Source organism: Chironomus tepperi, unplaced genomic scaffold (assembly GCF_022539635.2).
Source record: "Chironomus tepperi strain 1889 unplaced genomic scaffold, CSIRO-AGI_Ctep_v1 contig_137, whole genome shotgun sequence".
Taxonomy (NCBI): Eukaryota; Metazoa; Arthropoda; class Insecta; order Diptera; family Chironomidae; genus Chironomus; species Chironomus tepperi.
Genome location: NW_027226259.1, coordinates 1,794,961 through 1,814,429, shown reverse-complemented (window position 1 = coordinate 1,814,429; position 19,469 = coordinate 1,794,961). Strand labels below are relative to the sequence as shown.

Below are 19,469 nucleotides of genomic sequence, written 5' to 3'. Positions count from 1 at the left end.
TTGATGTGATGAAAAGAGCGACATGAGAAAGGAAAACGAAAAAAAAATGTCAATAAAATGCATGCGTGGAGCAAAATTCAAGAGGTCTTGCGACACATTTTCTGCCGTTCTTTTTTTTGCTTCACTCATACATCGGAATTGAAATATTTCCTACTTCACATTGAAAGAAGAAGGAAGCAGAAAGGAAAAAAAAATTATGAGAACGCAAAAACATGAAAAGAAATGTTTTTCTTCTCCCTTTAAATGTGGAAAGCGGTTTATGTAGATCTCATTATGTACATTCTTTTTGTTGGGAAATGAATAAGTATGAAACTGGCATTCAAATACATTAAAATGTTCAAATACATGCACAATTTCAGGATAATTTTCACGCATAAATTTTAGTTGTATGGGAAATTCTGTTCTTATCAATAATGTGGTGAAAATGAATAGTCTGTATATACGGTCGTTGTGGTGAAAATTTTCAGCCTATAAATTATCAATTGTGTTAGTAAGTCACACATACAAATGAAATTGTTCACACATCTTAATTGGAAAAATTATCATCAATTCCTCTCTCAATTTTACGGCAACAAAAATCCACATTTGCGGTAAGTTCTTCATCTCTCACGGAAAATTTCCTCTCATTTTCTCTCTATTTTCCTCGCACACAAATAAATAATTTTCCATGATAAAAACACACATATCCTGACAGAGGCAATTTTTATCCAACATAAAATATTATTATTGTCGTTGTGCATGCCTGTTTCCATATACAGACATCTCATGGCGCTATTTTACTCTCACATTGAACTCTCAACAGTACGGAGAAGAAAAAAAATTTCCTGCCAACATCCTTCTTCCACCAAAGCCTGAGCCAGTCTCATTTTTCTCACCCATCAAACATCAAATGTGTCGTCGCGCGGAGGCATCTCGCGTAGTGAAAAAATTGATTTAAAGGATGAAAGTGGATAAAAAATTGAAAAGTTCAATTTAAAATGGTTGATCATTTTGGATTAAATAGGAAGTGGATATAAAATAATGAAAAAAACTTTCAAAATAATCTGAGCGAGAGAAAAATAAGAAGAAGGAATTTTTTTTCACCACACCACACAAATTATTCCTTCATTTTCGAATTTTCGGGGGCGCAAGGAGTCTTGATGTGAGGATTTTTCTACTTCCCAACCCCGAAAAAAAAAGAAACAGCAGAAAAGATTTAGTGTGTGCGAGAGTGCGAGAGAGACGAAAAAAAAATGAGAAAATAATATAAATGTGGATGAGAAAAGGAGCAGCAGCATTTTTATGATGATAAAGGAAAGAAAAATTTCCACATAAAAAAAATGTTGTTGTGAAAAAGTGAAAATGCAATTGAAATAAAAAATAGGAAATTTCTTCTTGTTCTCGTGCTGCAATCTTTTTTTAAAGAACAGGAGTGGAAAACTTGAGGATTATTATTATTATTTTTTTGCAAAGAAGAAGGAAAGTTTTATAAAAGTTTTTTCGTGTGAACGGAACGACAGTGAGAAAGAAGGAGAAATAAAAGTTTTTCGCATGTGAAAGCCATTAAAGTCATACACACAAATACTGCAGCGCTTCCAACATTCGCACATAAAAAGTGTCGCTTTAATTTAAAATTTATTAAATCTCTTTTGTGTTCTTCTTATGCACAACATAAATTTATGTGAGAATGTAGAGACTTCCTTAAAAATGATAATAAATGTAGTCTAGAGAAAAATTTTTATTTACAACCATAAATTTAAGTGAAAAAAAGGAAAAAAGGCAAAAGTGAAAAAAGAAGAAAAATTTTTCCGTTTCGCGAATTAGCCATGCCCAAATCAGGAAGCACGCATAATGATGAGAGTGATAATGATTTTAGCAGCACAAATGAGAATAGTAATTTAAGTGAAATCAATCCATTGGTGCTGTCATCGCAAGCTAATTTATTGCGACAAGCTACAGCTGCTGTCGCGTTTAGTCAAAATTCATCATCATCAACATCATCATTACTTGGAAATGATCGAATAGGAAGTGGATTGTTAAATAGCTGTAATAATAATAATATTAATATAAATATAAATCAAAATTCTAACCAGAGTAACTCAAATGCTGGAGTAAATAGTAATTGTAGCAATGGAAGTGCAAGTAAAAAGTTCCGGCATCAAAATTTCAGCAAAAACATTTATATTGGCACCAAAAATGCTGAACGATGGGATAATTTACGTAATTTATTTCAATTTAAGAACGATGTTGAGTTTGTGTCATTTCTGCTGAATACAGCCGAAAATGAGGCACGATCAAATAAAAATGGGTAAGTTTCTTATTTTCCATTTTACTGCCTCCGAGATCCTCTATACATTCCATTAATTTACTTTCTCCTTTTCTTCTTATTTTGTTGTTTCTGGTCGCTTTCATTTCCTTCATGCTTTAGTTTTTGGATAGCAGTTTTCTTAGTAAAATTGTTGTAGTTTTGTCTTTTATTGAAAATCTTTTGGTATAAAAGAAGTAAAATGATTTCTTTTTCAATTAGAAATTACCTTGAAGGTCAATCCAAAAGCGCTCATTGGTCATTCAGTTTTAAGGTTCATTTACACACTTTATATAAGCAGGATTTTCTTATTCGCTCAATTTTCCTCCGAAAATGACTATATCTACATGAAAAAGATAGACGTTATATAGCAGCTTCTTATACATATATCTACATTTAGCCTTGGTTCTTTTTCGTACTTTTTTCTTATTTTCATTTTTCTTCTTTTTTGCCTTCTTCCATCATCATCATCAACATCATCTAATATCATTATAACATCCACCTCCACCAACCATAACCATCGCCGTCGACATCCTTTTTTCTCACACTCAACATTTCTTCTTCATCTTTTCTGCTTCCATCCCATCCGCTTCAAGCAATGTTGAGCCTATATAGAATTAAGAAGAAAGCAGAGCCTATCGACAGCTTTATTTTTAATGCAAATGGAATGAAAGAATTTTTTCTGCTTTCTCTCATCTTGTTTAACGATTCCTTGTATTTTATGCTCTTTTCCGCATCAAATTGCTCTTTTGCTGCTCGTCTATCAAAAAAACTAAAGTGCATACCCCAAATGGATATTTTAATGCTTGATTGATGTTTATATTGTTGATGGGGAGGAGAAGGGAAAGAAAAACTTTATTTTGAAGGTTGAACAATAAATTTATTATTGTTGTGCTTAAGCTAGACTTTTCGTTATGGAAAATAATCATGTTGATTGCAGAAAATTTAAATTTGTGGATTGTGTAGGATAGACTTTCAGTTTTCAAAAAAAACTTTGTTGATAAACTTTAAATGTCAGTTTGAAGAGAGTCGCTTCTGATTTCCAGAAAGTTTATTCCAATACACATTGTCATTGGGTCATGTTTAACTGGTTTATGCTTAATTATCATCATTTATGCTCTATTAATTATGAACAAATCAAGGTATTGCACTTTTGTGCACTATGAAGAATTAATCTCTTTTGAAGACCGAATGATGGACTTTATAGAAAATTTAAAGCATCGGAAATTATTATGCATCTTGCACATTTTCAATACAATTCAAACGAATTGTTTAGATAAATACTTCCGGCAATTATGCTGGATTTGAACTTTGAATGATGCAAATATTTAGATAAAAATATTTTAATCCATGTTAATGATAATAAAAGCTTTCATCATAAACTCATAAATTATTCATCTTAGCATATTACATTTGATTTACTTCCACGTATTCAAATTAAATTTTAATAGGAAATCCCTAAGGTTATTTTTGAATAATTAACAATTCAAATCAATATTTAGCAAATAAATCCTTCAAGCAATTATATTTTGTTTGGATTGATATGTATTTTCAATTAATCATCATTATAATCCTTCAATATTTTCGCACCAGAGCTTTAATTTTATCTAGGTTCAAAATTGGAAAAAATCAGTTTGTTAGACCTTGCTGTTTTCGGATTTTAATTGCTATATTTGCTACTGAATCCTTCAAAGAGCATGCAATCAGTTGAATTCAGCCACTATTAAGTTCGTCTGAATAGCAAATCAATTTTATTACTTTTTAATCCATTATGCATTAATAAAAATCCCATAATCATTATCAATTTTTCTAAAACAATAGAAATCATCAATTACATAAATTAAACATAAATTCACTTGTTAATTCGAGATTAAAATGTCATTTTGTTACCATAGAAAAATTATTTAATAATCCTGAATTATTAAATTCCAATGACATCACGTAATGTAATATTTTTGCCTCGGGCAGTTGGGTCTTGTTAATAATTTTTGCATGTTTAACCATGAGCTCGTCAATTACGTTTTTTGAATTTAGAATATCGAATGTGAATTCTAGCAATTCTAGTAAAAATTTGGAAATTTGAGTTCAAAATCAGCATGTATTTCATTACATCAGTTGTGGGCAACCTGTTTGCCGCGAAACATTAGTGTACCGAAAAAAATTTAAACCGTCTGTGGTTTCGATCGAAGCTTACCACTAGAAGTGCCGCGAAAAATAAAAAGTTGTCTATCACTGCATTGTATCAAATTGCTGTCTGCGGTGCATGACACAAATTAACCTTTAATTTCCTAGAACAAATTTGTCATAATCATGTGATTTCGAGGAAATTTAATATTAAAATCCTTAAATTCCTACTTTAAAAAATCATCAAAATTCCTTTTTAAAGTTTCAAGCATGAATGAGAATTTCCGAAAAACTTATTCTATTCAGTCTGCTCTACTTTTCAAGAAGAAAATAAAAACTTTTCTACAGGTTTCTCTCATTTCACTCACTCTGAAGCTTTAAAAGCTGTTTTTCGTTGTCGCTCTTCAAGTGAACTTACTCTACTTTTCCACACTTACACAAGTTGTTAATTTTATATAGAAATTGTTGAAAGAAAATTGCTTTCCACGTAAATTTTTTTTTTTCCTTTCTCTTTTCCTTGTTGTGGTTTATTTATTTACTTATGAAAGGTTTCGTTCGCAATTTTATGTAAATAAAAAAAAAAATTAAATTCACTAGAAAATCCCTGCCTGCAAGCGGGATAGGATTTTTCTTTTCTTTTCATACAAATAATGTAGAATAAAAATTTCAACATAGTTGAAGCTCATTTCTATGATCTGATGAATAAACACATTGCTATGAATACAGCACAATAGAAATAATATCTTGCTTTTTATTCAAACCATCATCCAGATAACTAAATTGGGTTCAAGTTGTTTTTTAAGCATACACAAACTCACAAAAACAACCAGCTTCATTACGCCCTTCTATATATGCCTTTTTTGCGCGAACATCATCATCACTCTACACAAAAAAAAACTGGAACTAAAGTAGCCTATTAATTATTATTGTTGTTGTATAATAAATTTACCGTATGTAGCATCACACCATCTATCCATCCACCCACCTTTCAACTCGAAATGAAATAAAAAAAGCTGCAAATGAATGGCGAAATAAACTTTCAGGGTGACTCTATGATGCGAGCAGTTGGGGAGGTTTTTGGATGTGATTATTATTTTTTCTCCTATGTACATACATACTACATAGAGGGTTCTTAATTAGAAGATACGAAAAAAAATTTACGCAATACCACAATATAGTGACAATTCTGATGAAAAACTCTTAATTTTCATCAAATTTGCTAACAATTCAGGCACACTCGAATCTTTTTCATTCCCATAAAACTTCAAGTGAAGGGATGTTCACATATTTGTATACGTATATCAAGCAAAATTGAATAAAAAAATGTATTTTAATTTCTATATAACATCAAGTGAGTGTAAATTATATAAAAACTACCATCATATACTGTACTTGTACATAGAGAAATAGGACTATGTACATAGAATTCTGTATAGACATACGCAAATGTACATGTGTACCATTCATTTCATTTCATCTTTCAGTGTTTTTTTTTTTCGAGCACACAAAAATGAATATCATGAGAGCTGAAAAAAGCAAGCATAGAAGAAATACAGAGAATGAGTCACAGAGAAAGAGCAGAAAAAAGGCTGGCAAGCAAGACAGAGTTGTGAATAAAAAAAAAAGAAAATACACAGTGATGAGGGGGTGTTTGTGTATGTATTTGAGAGAGCCCCATCTATATGGCATTAAGGATGGGGAAAGAGAGATAAAAAAAAGTAAGGGGAGTGTTGCTACTGCTTATTGTGTATGATGGCTGTATGAGCAAAAAAAATCTTCTTCCTTTTTATGTACAGAACAGTTTTTTTCAATGAAAATTAAATTGACAAAGAGAACAAGCATGTGAGATGCATGCAATTTTAAAGTTTGAAGAGCACATTAACAACCACTATTTAGATTGAGTATCATTGATGACGTCTGCATATTATGATGATGACTTTGAAACATTTTTATGTGTGCGTCTGCTCCTCTTATGGTGAACGGAAGGAAATTTTTTTTGCCTTCTTTTTTGCCCAAAAAAAAAAGAAAGAAAAATTTTTATGAAAATTTATTTTCGCAGCCGCTCGCCTCTCACCATCATGTTGTGTATTGTGTATGGTTATGTACAACATAAAAATCCTTCTTTTTCCCGATGAGAACAAAACATTTTATTTTATATGTACATAATATGTGAGCTTCGTTTCGCCATATCAACGGATTTTTTTTCTATTGCTCCTTCTGCTACTGATCATGATGATGACGATGAAAGAAAATAGAGAAATAAATGAATAAAAGCGAAGCATCCAAGCACAAATTTTTACACTGAACAGAGAAAAATTAAAATTTTCTTCTCGGTGCCATGACATTCAAGGGAATATTTCAACTGGTTGAATGAAATAACAATTTCAATGCTAGGTACCAAATTTCTGCATAACTGTTTGTTATTTTATAATGAAAAATAAGTTGAGTTTTCTCTCAATGATAATGTAACAAAAATATGACAATTATAATGAACAATTTTCGTTCATGTTAGAGCTGTTCATTCTGAGAATAGCTCTAGTGCGTAAATAAATTAATCATTCGCGAGTTCAAATGCAAATTTCAATTTAAGTTTTGAATGGAAATTTACACAAACTTCGTATCTCGGTGTATTTTTTGAACAAAACATGTAAAACAGCGTATGCTACACAATGTTTTACTGCTGTATAATAAGCAAAATTCCATATAATTTAAGAAAATAAAATTTTCGGAGCTGCGGTTTATTTTCAAATTTTAATTATTCACTTAACAAAGAATTTCCCTATATTTAACACATAATAGTCTTCATTGATTCGTAAAATTGTAATTACTACTGCAATCTAACTTTCACTTTGTTTATTCTACAATCGATCAGGATCATAGTACCACCTGGCTAGATTCCGAAATCCCTAAATTAGCACACTTATGAACGCGTTCATAATGAAGGCTCCGCTATTCAATTGTGTCGCTCGGGGATGTACAAACAACAATTCTTCATAATTTCTGTCATTAAATAATTTTTCAGAAAAATAAGCAGCAGGCATGTTTGGGTTTGATTATGTCATATCGATGATGACAATGACATATGAGGGGGAAAGACGAAGGAAAAAATTATTATAACAATTTCATTAATCATGGTCATAATGATGCAATTCTTCAAAAGTCATTCATAAATCTTGTCATTAAGAAAAAATGCCTATCGTCCTTCCAATAAATAAGAAAAGAAAACAGCCAAATAAATTTCCTCTTATCACTCACATATACATCATTTATTGACACACCCTCACATTATTATTTTCCTTTCCTACTTCTTTTTCTATGCCTTTCAACTTCTCCTTTGCCATCATTTCCTTCTTCATTTTATATCATGTTTTTTCATAGCCCCATCCAACTTGCCTCCATGTGACCTTTAATTTCATTTTTAATTACATTTCTTTCTCTTGATGTCTTTTCGACTCACTCTCGTTTCAATCATTCATCAGCAGTGTCTTTTCATGGTTTTCGTGCATTATTTTGTGGAAAGTCCTTTACATTTATCAATCATTTCTTCTCGACTGAATGATGTGAACAGAAATTTCTCATTTAAAGGCAACAAAATCGATCATAAATGCGCTCATAAATTCCATGTCAAATTTTCCAGTCAATGTTTTTACTTTCATTTCTCTCGTCCATAGCCGCCGTCATTACTTTTCTTATTCTTCTCCTCTTGTTTTTCTTCTCCTTTTGCTTCTGTCGTTTGTCGATGTCGCATAAAGTTGTTTATCATGAAATAAATGAAAATGAAAATTGGACATTGAATGAGAGAACGAGAATGGTGGGTCATTCAAAGACCACGTCTCTATGCGTAAATGGAAATAAATATGGAAAGGAAAAAAATAGCGAAGAAATTATTTTTATGATTTTATCAGCATTTCATGATCTACGTCCACGCGTATTGCTTCAAGATATGAATTTATGTTATGCCTTCCTTTTTTCCCTTTTGAAATTTTTTTATATTTTTGTCCTATTTTTCTTCATGGTACGTTTACCAACTTAGTTATGTGTTTTTCTGTAAAGTATGTCATATTTAGGATTTTTTTGAGGCGGATACACTTCAGGGATACTTGAAAATATTTGGCGACGGTTAGGAAATTGCTGCATTTTCCCTTGGTTAACGTCTACTCTCATTTGTGGTCAGAAACAGCCGTATGATTTGATGTGAAAGCATTACTCATGAGTTATTGATTTTTTTAGCATTTATAAAATTTATACAAACCCTCATTGGGACAATGGATGCTTAAAAGAAAGAAAAATGTGCGAAGAAGTGATGAAAAGACTGAATCGCCATGGAAGAAAAATAATTGCAATCTTTTTTCATCATTTTTTCCACAATTTTTCCTTCCTCACGACTTCCTTACATCTATGTCGTCCCCTCATACTACCATTTCCTCAATTTCTCATTTTCTTTTTCTTTCCTGTTTCATCTCTTGTAGTTTCAAGTTGCCCATATTTCAAAAGAACACCACTAACAATCATATTGAAAACAGTCAAGATTATGAGAAGGAGCAATCGACATCGTCGTTCTTACAAAAGCGTCAACAGCCCCAGCTGCAACAGCCAAAGCATGCAAATATTGAAAATCAACAACACATAAAAGTAGTACAGCAGCAGCAACAACAACAACAGCAACAAATTCAGCAGCAGCAGCAGCAGCAACAACAACAACAACAGCAAATGCCAAAGAAAGTGAAACGTGTACAATTTCAAGACAACGTGAACATCATAAATGATGATATGTCGCAGTCGCATGAGATGAACTTAAGCAAAACAATGGCTACATCTACAACAACATCATCAAATGATAATAATGCACAAGATCATTCAATAAGTAGTACAATTGATGGTTCCGTATCGTCAGATGAATCAAATAATACAACAGAAATTCTCGATTGTCGAATTGAGGAAAAAATCAAAAATGAATTGGAAGAGAAGCAAAAAATGATTGAAAGTGGTCGCAATGGAAACAATGGACGATATGATGAGGCACCAACGCCAATAAGTTCTAGTTTAATGGACAAACAAATGATGAGTGAGGGTGAGGATGAGGAGCATGATGATAATCCTCGGCCAATATTGAGTAAGAGACGATTTTATGATATTCGAAAAGCACCAATAATGCTTGATGCAAAATTAAATGAGTTGTCTGATGTGAATCAAGATAAAAGTGTCTTTGATTTCAAGGACGATGATGATGATGTTGATTCCGATGGAGGACGCTTGGAGATAAATAGTGATTTTATGATACGTGATCGAAAGACATCATCAACATCGATGAAGAAGTCATATAAGCCAAAAATATGTTTCGCATGTAATACAAAACATGGCAAGGAGACATGTCCAATACGAAATCCAATATCTTCCATACCAAATCAAATGGACTTTTCCGATTGGATTGTTGATCATCCTATTATTGAACCAGTACGGCCTCCTTTATGTGATAAAGATGCGCCACTAGAAGATGAGAAAATGTTTTTTGAAGATTCTGTCAAGTCTGAAAATGAACTGGACGATATGGATGATGACGAGGACGATGATGATGATTTAGATGATAAAATGGATATGATAATGGATCAATCAGATGATTTACCATCATTTTCAGAAGCATCGCTGCCAAATGAATTTGAATTTCTTCCATCGCTGGTCTATTCAGAATGTAATCGAAGCATTTTTACAAAAATTTTCATTCCAAAGTATACTCAAATTGGTCCATTAGTTGGTGTAATAACACCCGAAATGGACATACCTGACGATTGCAGTATGGCATATATTTTTGAAATACATGACAGTATACTATCAAAATCGATCTATTATAATTTGGAGAATAGGCAAAAATCAAATTGGTTTCGATACTTACAACCGGCAAGAGCACGCGATCAGCGGAACTTAACGATGATTAAAGTCGAAGATAAAATCTATTTTGTTAGTTGCATGGACATAAATGTTGGCTGTGAATTACTTTATTGGAGTGATGATATCAACTCGGCGTGGGGAAAGAAGAAAATTGAGAAAACGAGTAAGTTTTTCCTTTATTTTATTTTTGTGTAACACAAACCGTATTTTCCCTTCTGTTATTTGTTTTCTCCTTTCTTTGGCACTTTTTTTTCGGGCATATGACCTTGAATTGATTTTTTATTATATATTACTTCTTACGCAATTTTCTTTCATTTTCATTTTTCTCACTTATTTACGTTGCTCAATGAAAAAAAAATAAATAAATTTCAAGAATCATTTTTCATTTCGACCTTATCCTTAATGGAAACGTGAATTTTTATTGATGATAAAAAATGAAATTTTTGCTTAGCAACTCATCAAATTTCACAATTATGAATCTTACTTGGGGGGTCGTTCATTTATTAAGTTCATTTTTTAGAGGTATATGACAGTTCCTTAGTCTGTAACAAGTTGACCCAGATAGACCTGGATAGGCAATATACTCGCAAATTCGAAGATAAGCTTACATTATGTCGACCCTAAGCTTCATTATTCATCTTTGACCATACTTAATAAGTGAACGGTTCCTAAGTGATAGCTTAATTATCACGTTAAGGAAATAATTGGTCCCCAAACTCTTGAATTTTCCTACTTCCTATAAAAAGCGAATTTTAAAAGTGATAATCCCTTAAGAATTTATCGGGAATTTCAAATTATACTGAAATATTTTCATTTATTTTTATGAAATTACAGTAGACTCTATCTCATTTAAGACGATAGACATTTCTTTGTCTGCAATGAAAGCACGACATCCTTATATAATTGAAATTTTTTATGATATTCGATCAATGTAATGTAAAATGAGAGTTTTGTCCTTCATATTATTTAAGGATTTCTTTTCCTGTTCTAATTATGATCAAAATCCCTCTTATTGTATATTAAGCATATTTTGATGCTTGATAATAGGCATTATACCTTCAATATTACATGAAAGACATACCCAATTGAAACTCCTACATGAATCTGGCATTTTATGAAATACTTGTTGTCAAGTTTTCTTGGTAAAGAGCATCAGATTGTTTCTTTTACAAGGAATGACATAAGCATTACACAAAACCCTTATTTTCGTCAGAATTACGTGAAATTATAACAATTTCTATTCATTCTTAAATTGAGTTATGTTATGAATGAATGAATGAGTTTTGGAAATTAACAAACTTTACAGGTATGAATTATTTCCACAAAATTTCTTTTAATTCTCCGAAAATTACTCACTGTATAAAATTTTGCTGAGTATGTGCCAAACACTTCCATCATTCTTGGATAGTCGAAACATGTTTTTAACTCTTTATTCTTTCACTTTCATTCCATAAACTTCCTCAAATCGGCAAACGTGACCATCATACAAACACCAATAATCATCAATCGATAATTTTCTCCAAAACTCAATCGGAAAATTAGGCTGTGGTGGCTGTAATCTCCGCTTTGAACATCCACTTCATTATCGAACACATTGTTCGGTATTCCATGACCCGGGCTTTAGTTTGACGATACGAAAATACCATTGTAAAGTGTGCGGTGTTGCTGTCCTAGGAAAGGAAAACATCATGAAGCATGCAGAGAAATTGCATGAGGGTAAAGGTGCATATCAATGTCAGTACTGTAAAAAATTCTTTTTACGTCTCAACTATCTTGAGATGCATCGGACATATGGATGCAGTGCTAATCCGCAACGTGCGCGACCACTCTGTGACTTTTGCGGTCGAAAGTTTTGTCAGCCACAAAAGCTCAAAGTTCACATTAAGAGAATGCACAGTGGTGAGTTCATGCTGTACAACTATAGTGTAGGAAAATGTGATGATTAATTCACTTTTGACTTTCATATTTTGTGGCAATCATGATTGTTATGGAAATTAATCATCACACTATGAAATCTAGAGGATTAGTCTGGCATAAAAATTCAATAGTCCGAATAGTTAATTGGAAATTTATTGCACTTCAAAAAAGCACTTTAGTCATTTTAAACTACATAACAGCATTCGATACTAGTTTTTGAGTGCATAAAAGCTTAAAGTATTTTTATGCTACACAAAACGTGACGTTTTCACTTCATTCGATTCTCATCGCATTGCTTTCTTCTTCATCTTTAGATATGGCAGAAGTTCTTCGTGATTTTCAATGTAAATTATGCTCAAAGCTCTTGGGATCACGTGCCGCACTGCAGAGACATTCCAAAGAAGTTCATAGTCGGAATTCAGCAGTTGTTAGTTGTCCACGTTGTCAGAAACTCTTTCAGAATCGAAGCAATCTTAAAATTCACATGCTCACACATTCTGGTGTACGTCCCTTTAAGTAAGTTCCACAAGCTTTATTCTAATTACATTCGCTAACTTTTGCATTTTAATTTACTCAACAGATGTGCAGAACAAGAATGTACAGCAGCCTTTACAACAAAACAATGTCTTCAATTTCATTATAAGAAAGTTCACGGATATGCACAGGAACAAATGCCGAAAATTGAGAGAAGTGTGGCATATACTTTTGATGCATATTCGGGTGGATTACAGCCCGAACCTTTAGGTAAGATTATATCTCTTTTTAGCATCGATATTAAGATGCTTTCAATTTTATTGCTGTTTTATTTCCAACACGTGTAAATTGCTTGTTAAGTACTTAATTAATAATTCTATCGAACTTTATGATGGAAATAAATTATTTCGTCCTTAATTGAGCGCACTTTCTACACTTTGAGACTAATAAGTTCCCATACTCGAGTATTCATGTAGAAGTCATGTCAAGTTCACTGTTCAATTGCCAATGATTTCTGACGAAAAGTGCGTTCAAAATGAAAGTTTTCTCGAATCTCGTAACTTTCATGTTACTTGCTAATTTACAGCAAAAAACTAATTAATTATCCCTTTCATGGAACTGAATATTTCTCTCTTTTTTGTCGATTTTTTGTAGACGGCATGACAAGACGCCAACGCAAAATGAATCCTGGTGAGCCACTCGGCAAACCTACGAAAAATCTCGGACAAAAGGAAACAATACTGAAGGACAAAAATTTCCTTTCATCAATAAGTGATTTGTGCAAAAACGAAAACAACTTAAACCTGCTTTCATCGAAAATCTCGTCTATATTGAATTGCAATTTAAAGGAAATGAATAAGAAGCTTATGAATAATGTTGCTGCTTCCGAGGGCGTTAATATGGATGATAATGATGACGGTAACGAGTTCCATGGTAATAATGATTTTTCAGGTGAAAATCTCAACAGTTCTGATATGGAGGCTAAGATGATAGCGGCTGGAAAAAGTATGCGAACATTATTGCAACAAAAGCGAAACGAAGAGTCGATGATGAATGATTCAATATCGGGAAATGATACGAACGATATTGACAATGATGATAATGATGACGATGATAGCGATAGAAATTCATTCAAGGCACCAATCAATCGACGATCTTTATTGGAAAATTCACAGCTTTCAATTACGTCAAATCCGAGATTTAAGGATTTCCTATTGCAGACTAATCCAAACCTTGTCATCAGTAAAGGAAGTAAAAAATGGATTAGTGATCCTGTTACAAATATGGATATGGATGATAATGATGTAATGACGCAAGCAAATCGCGACTTTCTTGCTAAATTAATCTCATCAAAACTACACAAAGGAAGTGTACAAACTCGAATGGATGACGGAAATGAACATTCGCCTATTTTGGATGTAGAATCAAATATGCATCATCATCAAAATCACCATCATAATCATCATCATCATCATCAACAGCAGCAGCAACAACAACAACAACAGCAACAGCAGCAGCAACATCAAGATACAGATCAATTCAACCAAGCATATAGTAATCAAAATGGAGTGCAAAACGATGACTTAATGGACATACAGCAGACACAATATACAAACAATGCTAATAACAATAGCAATCAGACGTTCAATACACATTTTAATCCTCTTGGTGGCTTTTATAATGGAAATGCTAATGTGAACCGTAATATGACATCAACAATACCTACATCTGCAAGCTTACTTGTTGAGGCAGCATTAAGTTCTGTTAGTAGTATGATTGGAAATAGTCACGATATTAATGATAATGGAAATAATCAACAAATGACTATTGATGAAGGACATGATGGTCAGCAACCCGAAGATTTACCAGACGAAATGACAAGTCCCGAGTTTCAAAGTAATGCAATGATGAGTGCAGTCGATGAAAATATGAAGATAATGAAAGCTGCACAACAAAATTTTCCAATTCATTTACCATCAATGTCTACATTTAGTAATAGTGTTAATTCCAATATGATGCAAGAAAATAATGAGATTGATGTAGATGCTGGAACGCCAAAACCTCAAGATAAAATGTGTATATATACACCATCAAGTGGTGATAAAGATGTTCAAGGAGCTTTTCAAAATCAACAAAATGACTCGTGTTCACCTGCTCGAACAATGACACCTGATCAGCAACAGCACAATACAAATTATGGAAATACGAATTTTAATGCTCAACGTAATCAACAAGTACAACAAATACAAACGTCACCAGGACAACTATCACAAAGGCCAATTTATGGCTCGGAGCATGATTTAGTTTCACCTGCATCAACACCCTCACTGCCGCGTTATGATTTTGGTGCAGAAAATTATCGTGCACGACGTGAGAAAATGGCGGCAGCTAATATGGAATATAATAAATCCGTTCATCATCAACAACAACAGCAACAGACACCGCAAATGACTCAGTTGTCAAGTGATGATGAAAATTCTATTGTTATAGCAGAAAATCTTAGCATAAGTCATCAGCAACAACAACAATCACATGTTGTTAATGATAAAATTAAGCTCAACTCACAAATATCAGATTTGATGTATGCAAATAGTAAATACAGTGATAATCAATCGTCTGTTAATCAACTACACCGTGAGTCACTCAGTGATTTACGTATAAAGTACAACGAACAGGGTCTCGAAATACAAGAATTTGCTGCTTCACGTAATCAGGTTGTAAATGAAAATGTAGCAAGTGGTGGAAACTCAAGTGGTGATTATCATCAAGGACTTGATATGTCATCACGAGCTGGAATTGCCGGCTATCATTCGGCCCACAATTTCCAACTAGCTTCTTCAGCAGCTGCAAGTAGTAATTTAAGTTTCAATCGTTATCAGCATCATATTTATGACATTTTAACTGAACGTGATGCACAACAAAATGCACAGCAGCAGCAACAAGAACATCACTCCTTCCAGTTACAACAACAGCAGCAACAAATTCAGCACTTGTTACAAGATCACATATCAGCAACGACACATCAGCAGCAGGATCATGATTCCGATCCTTCTGGTGTGGATTTAAGTCGCACTTCTAATTACATTGTACCTCCCTCACCGCCAGCAGCTTCATCGCATATTCCAACTCATACGTATTCACATTCCGAGATGTTAAGAATGGCGTCATTAGACTTGAGTTCAGCAGGTGGATCAAGTACATCAGGAATGGTTGGAACTAATAATTCACATCATGTACGTCATCATACATCCTTTTTGCCTCCACATGCTACCACAAATCGCGATCTGTCCGAACATCATCGTTTCCTATCAACTGCTGATCAGCGACTTCTCGTTGATCCAACAGCTCACTTATTAATAGAACAAAATAATCGTCTCCTATCAGCATCTGAAAATAATAGAATACTTGATCAATCGAGACTTTTGACAGCCGAAGGTCCAACAAATCGTCATGTGGTATCACCTCGAGGCTTTGGAGCTTATCATCACCCACATCATTCCCATCCACATCAAATGAAGTATCATCATCAAAGTCCACATGCAACTTCAAATCAACAACAGAATTATCATCCATTCTCAGCATCATATTATTAATACTCCATAAATCCATCATCTAGTCACTCTCATCGTTCATAATCGTAAATGTTTTTAATGAAAAACAACAAAATACACAAAAAAATTATTATTAAATTCAAATTGAAGATTTTTTTGTCAGTCACAAATTTATCTGCCATTAAAAAGGTAAAAAAATGAAAATTAGAAAATAAACAGCCACACAAAACATGATATAAATTATTGTTGACATGACAAAGAACAAACACGTGTTGTTGTGTCACCTACTTATATACTCATATTAAAAATGGCCATCACATTTAATGTGTATAGCTATAAAATAATACGAAAAAAATGAAAATTATACAAGAAGTTATATAAGGACATAATATAAAATGTAATTTGCCAAGAGAAAAAATTAATAAGAATAATAATTAATGACGTTAGAATGTTTGATCAACAATTATTCTTTCCAAGATAACTTCTTAAAAAAATCATAATCATCATCTCATTTTGAAGTTTTAATTATAATGATTTCCATTCAATTATAAAAGAGATACTTATTGTGTTAAGGGGAGGTGATTTGAGTGTCTTGTTAAGTGCTCTATCTTGTCTATTGCGGTTATGTAATTGATGCAATTGAAGATTCTAGTTAATTAAGAGTAGCACTTTGAAACCAGTTATTTTGATGTATAAATTAGGGTTTGTCCAAAATTGCAGGCAAGCATTCTTAGACAAAGTATGAGGTAGAGTCTTGACCGAACCCTATTATAAATCAGAGATGTCTGAGATGTACGGTACATCTAAACAGCTGGTTCCTAGACGATAAAACCCAAAAAAACTGAATTTCTACTCAATAAATCTTAATTTATCACACAAAGAAGTTCTACATCGAAAATATAGAGCAGAGAAAACTTCCCTAAAATCCAAAGTTGCCACTCAAGCATTTATATTAACGCACAACCGCTCATAGGCTTTCATTTCATTACCTTCCCTCATTAATTTCATTTATTAATGAAAAAGTAATAAAGAAACTTTCTTCTTCCATTTTAATTTTCACAAAGAAAGAATTGCTTCCCTTTATTGCTATAGATAGCTAACAGCATATTCAAATGCTACTCGTAATCATTATTATATATTTTACTCATGAACGTATGGAGCTTAAGTTTGTAAAACATTATTAGTTCCAATGGGTTTGGATATTGATTTAATTAATGAAAGATGCATGGAATTAAGATCCAGTTGTCCATGATTTCTATATAGACAAAATATTTATTTGGATTCTATAGAATCTATCAAAACCTAAGCAAATTGCAGCTTATTACCTAACTAAATTCTATCCATAAGCAATCATGACATAAAGGACAAAAATCGCGTCTGGTTAATAACTGAATCAATCTAAATCCATAACAAATGTAATTTGATATAAAAAGTTACATAAATATCATTTGAAAGTCACTTATAAAGTGCATCAGATCTTCTTAGTATTTTATTCTAGGACAAATTTGCAAAGCTAATGAAAGGAATCAAAAAATTGTCTATTTTTATTGCTTGGCCTACTTTTACTTATTTTTAATATGTGTATAAAAGTTAATTAAGTTAATAAGGTTGAAAAACAAAATGTGTAAATCGAAATTTAAATTTTATACAACTTCCGAAAAATGGAACAAAAGAATTCAGAAATTTTTCATTCAATGTTAATTAAATTCATTCCATTTAGCACACATTTTTACTTTGATGAAAATTGTTTTCTTTAATTAAATGAGGAATAAAATTTATTAATGATAAATTTTCATAAAAAATGGCAAGTTTTAAATGTAAAAAAAATCATAAGAGATAAATGTAAAATTATTGGATTGAATATTTGATATAATTGCCACAAACAAAAGTATTTGCATTAAATAGTGTCTCTTTGATCATCTTCAATGTTATAAACTCATTTATTTCCTTCTACATAGACCGTAAAAGTGAAAATTTTATGGACAATTTATTTTTTGATGAAATTTTTAATGATTGCAGTTAACTGTGCGAAGTCAAATGGAATCGAGTACATTACTATGGACTAGACTATCAAGGATACAACGCTGAAGAGAAATGAAGTTAGTCTAACAGCATATGAGGTTGAAAATATCAAATTTATCTAATTTCAAATTAATCAGAATTTCCAATTGACTTTATGAAGGTTTTAAATCAACAAGATTTGTACTTTTTGTAAGTGTGGTAGGTGGTGTAGTTTAATTAAAACTACTTTCTACCTGATTTATTTATAAAATAGATGTTTATTCTTCGGAGTTCAAAAACAGACTGAACTTTTGTTGAAAAGGGGGTTTGAACTAAATAAAATTAATATTATTCAAATTTCAAATGAACGTTATAACAGCACTTCAAAGAAATGAATTCAAAGGATCATAGACAACCTTGAACTATTTAAATTCCGAAAACTTTAGCAGACATGAAGAAAATTCATCAAAAAATTCTCCGTCCATAAACTTTTCATGTACACAATGAAAATGAAAGTATGTTTTAATTAAAAAAATACAAAAAATTAAAATAATTATAGGACAAAAGCTATTCTTTATCGATAAAAAATAATCTAACGACAAAAGTAAGTAAAAGTGAAATGAAATCAAATCTAATAAGTATCTAGTATGTACTTTCCATAATTATATAGCAACAATCTCTCAACTATCTCTCTTACTCTTAAACGATGTATTATTTGATGTGCCAAAATTATATGACGATACAAAAAAAGCATACTAATGTTGAAATTCTTGATTTTTCACGGCCATTATTTTTTGATACTAATGAGATGAAATATTAAGATATTTTTCCTAAAAAATAAAGAAAATTCAATGTTGTGGAAATTTTTACATGAAAAGGAAAATATGAAAAATTGGCACAAAATGATGAGAAAAGAATTCACAATTCTAGTAGCAAAAATAAATTCTTTTAATTTTATTCAGTCAAAGAAAAGTAAAGTAAATAAAGATTAACTTCAAGAGATTCAATAAACAATCTTAACCGACCAAAAACAAGAAAGGAAAAACAAAATTTGCTAAATAAAATTTATGAAAATCTCAGAAAAAAAAAACATAATGAGTCACATTTATAAATGAAAAAGTCATAACTGTGTAAAATAAAGGTATAAAAAAATTTCAAAAATAATTGCTGCATTTTTGATTTCTTTTGCAATTTTCAGGATTTACAGATGCTAAGGATCCAAAAACGTAGTC

The 19,469-nt window shown here is 31.9% G+C and overlaps 1 protein-coding gene across 2 annotated transcripts; it reads left to right on the top strand.

Annotated features, from left to right (window-relative positions):
* Positions 1-886: 886 nt before the first annotated feature.
* Positions 887-19,401, top strand: LOC139087844 (uncharacterized). 2 transcript variants are annotated; one of them, XM_070636776.1, is made up of 6 exons: positions 887-2,287; positions 8,878-10,457; positions 11,837-12,016; positions 12,526-12,727; positions 12,792-12,955; positions 13,340-19,401. In XM_070636776.1, the coding sequence occupies exons 1-6, from the start codon at positions 1,806-1,808 to the stop codon at positions 16,276-16,278; spliced, it is 5,547 nt and encodes a 1,848-aa protein (XP_070492877.1). In that variant the 5' UTR covers positions 887-1,805; the 3' UTR covers positions 16,279-19,401. The 2 variants fall into 2 exon arrangements, with proteins under 2 accessions (XP_070492877.1, XP_070492875.1); XM_070636774.1 differs by having other exon boundaries at positions 11,837-12,193.
* Positions 19,402-19,469: the final 68 nt, after the last annotated feature.

Coding starts and splice junctions, on each gene's coding strand:
- LOC139087844 (XM_070636774.1), top strand. CDS start 1,806: ATGCCCAAATCAGGAAGCACGCATAATGATGAGAGTGATAATGATTTT. Junction 12,194..12,525: donor CATTAAGAGAATGCACAGTG/GTGAGTTCATGC, acceptor CTTCATCTTTAG/ATATGGCAGAAGTTCTTCGT. Junction 12,956..13,339: donor ATTACAGCCCGAACCTTTAG/GTAAGATTATAT, acceptor GATTTTTTGTAG/ACGGCATGACAAGACGCCAA.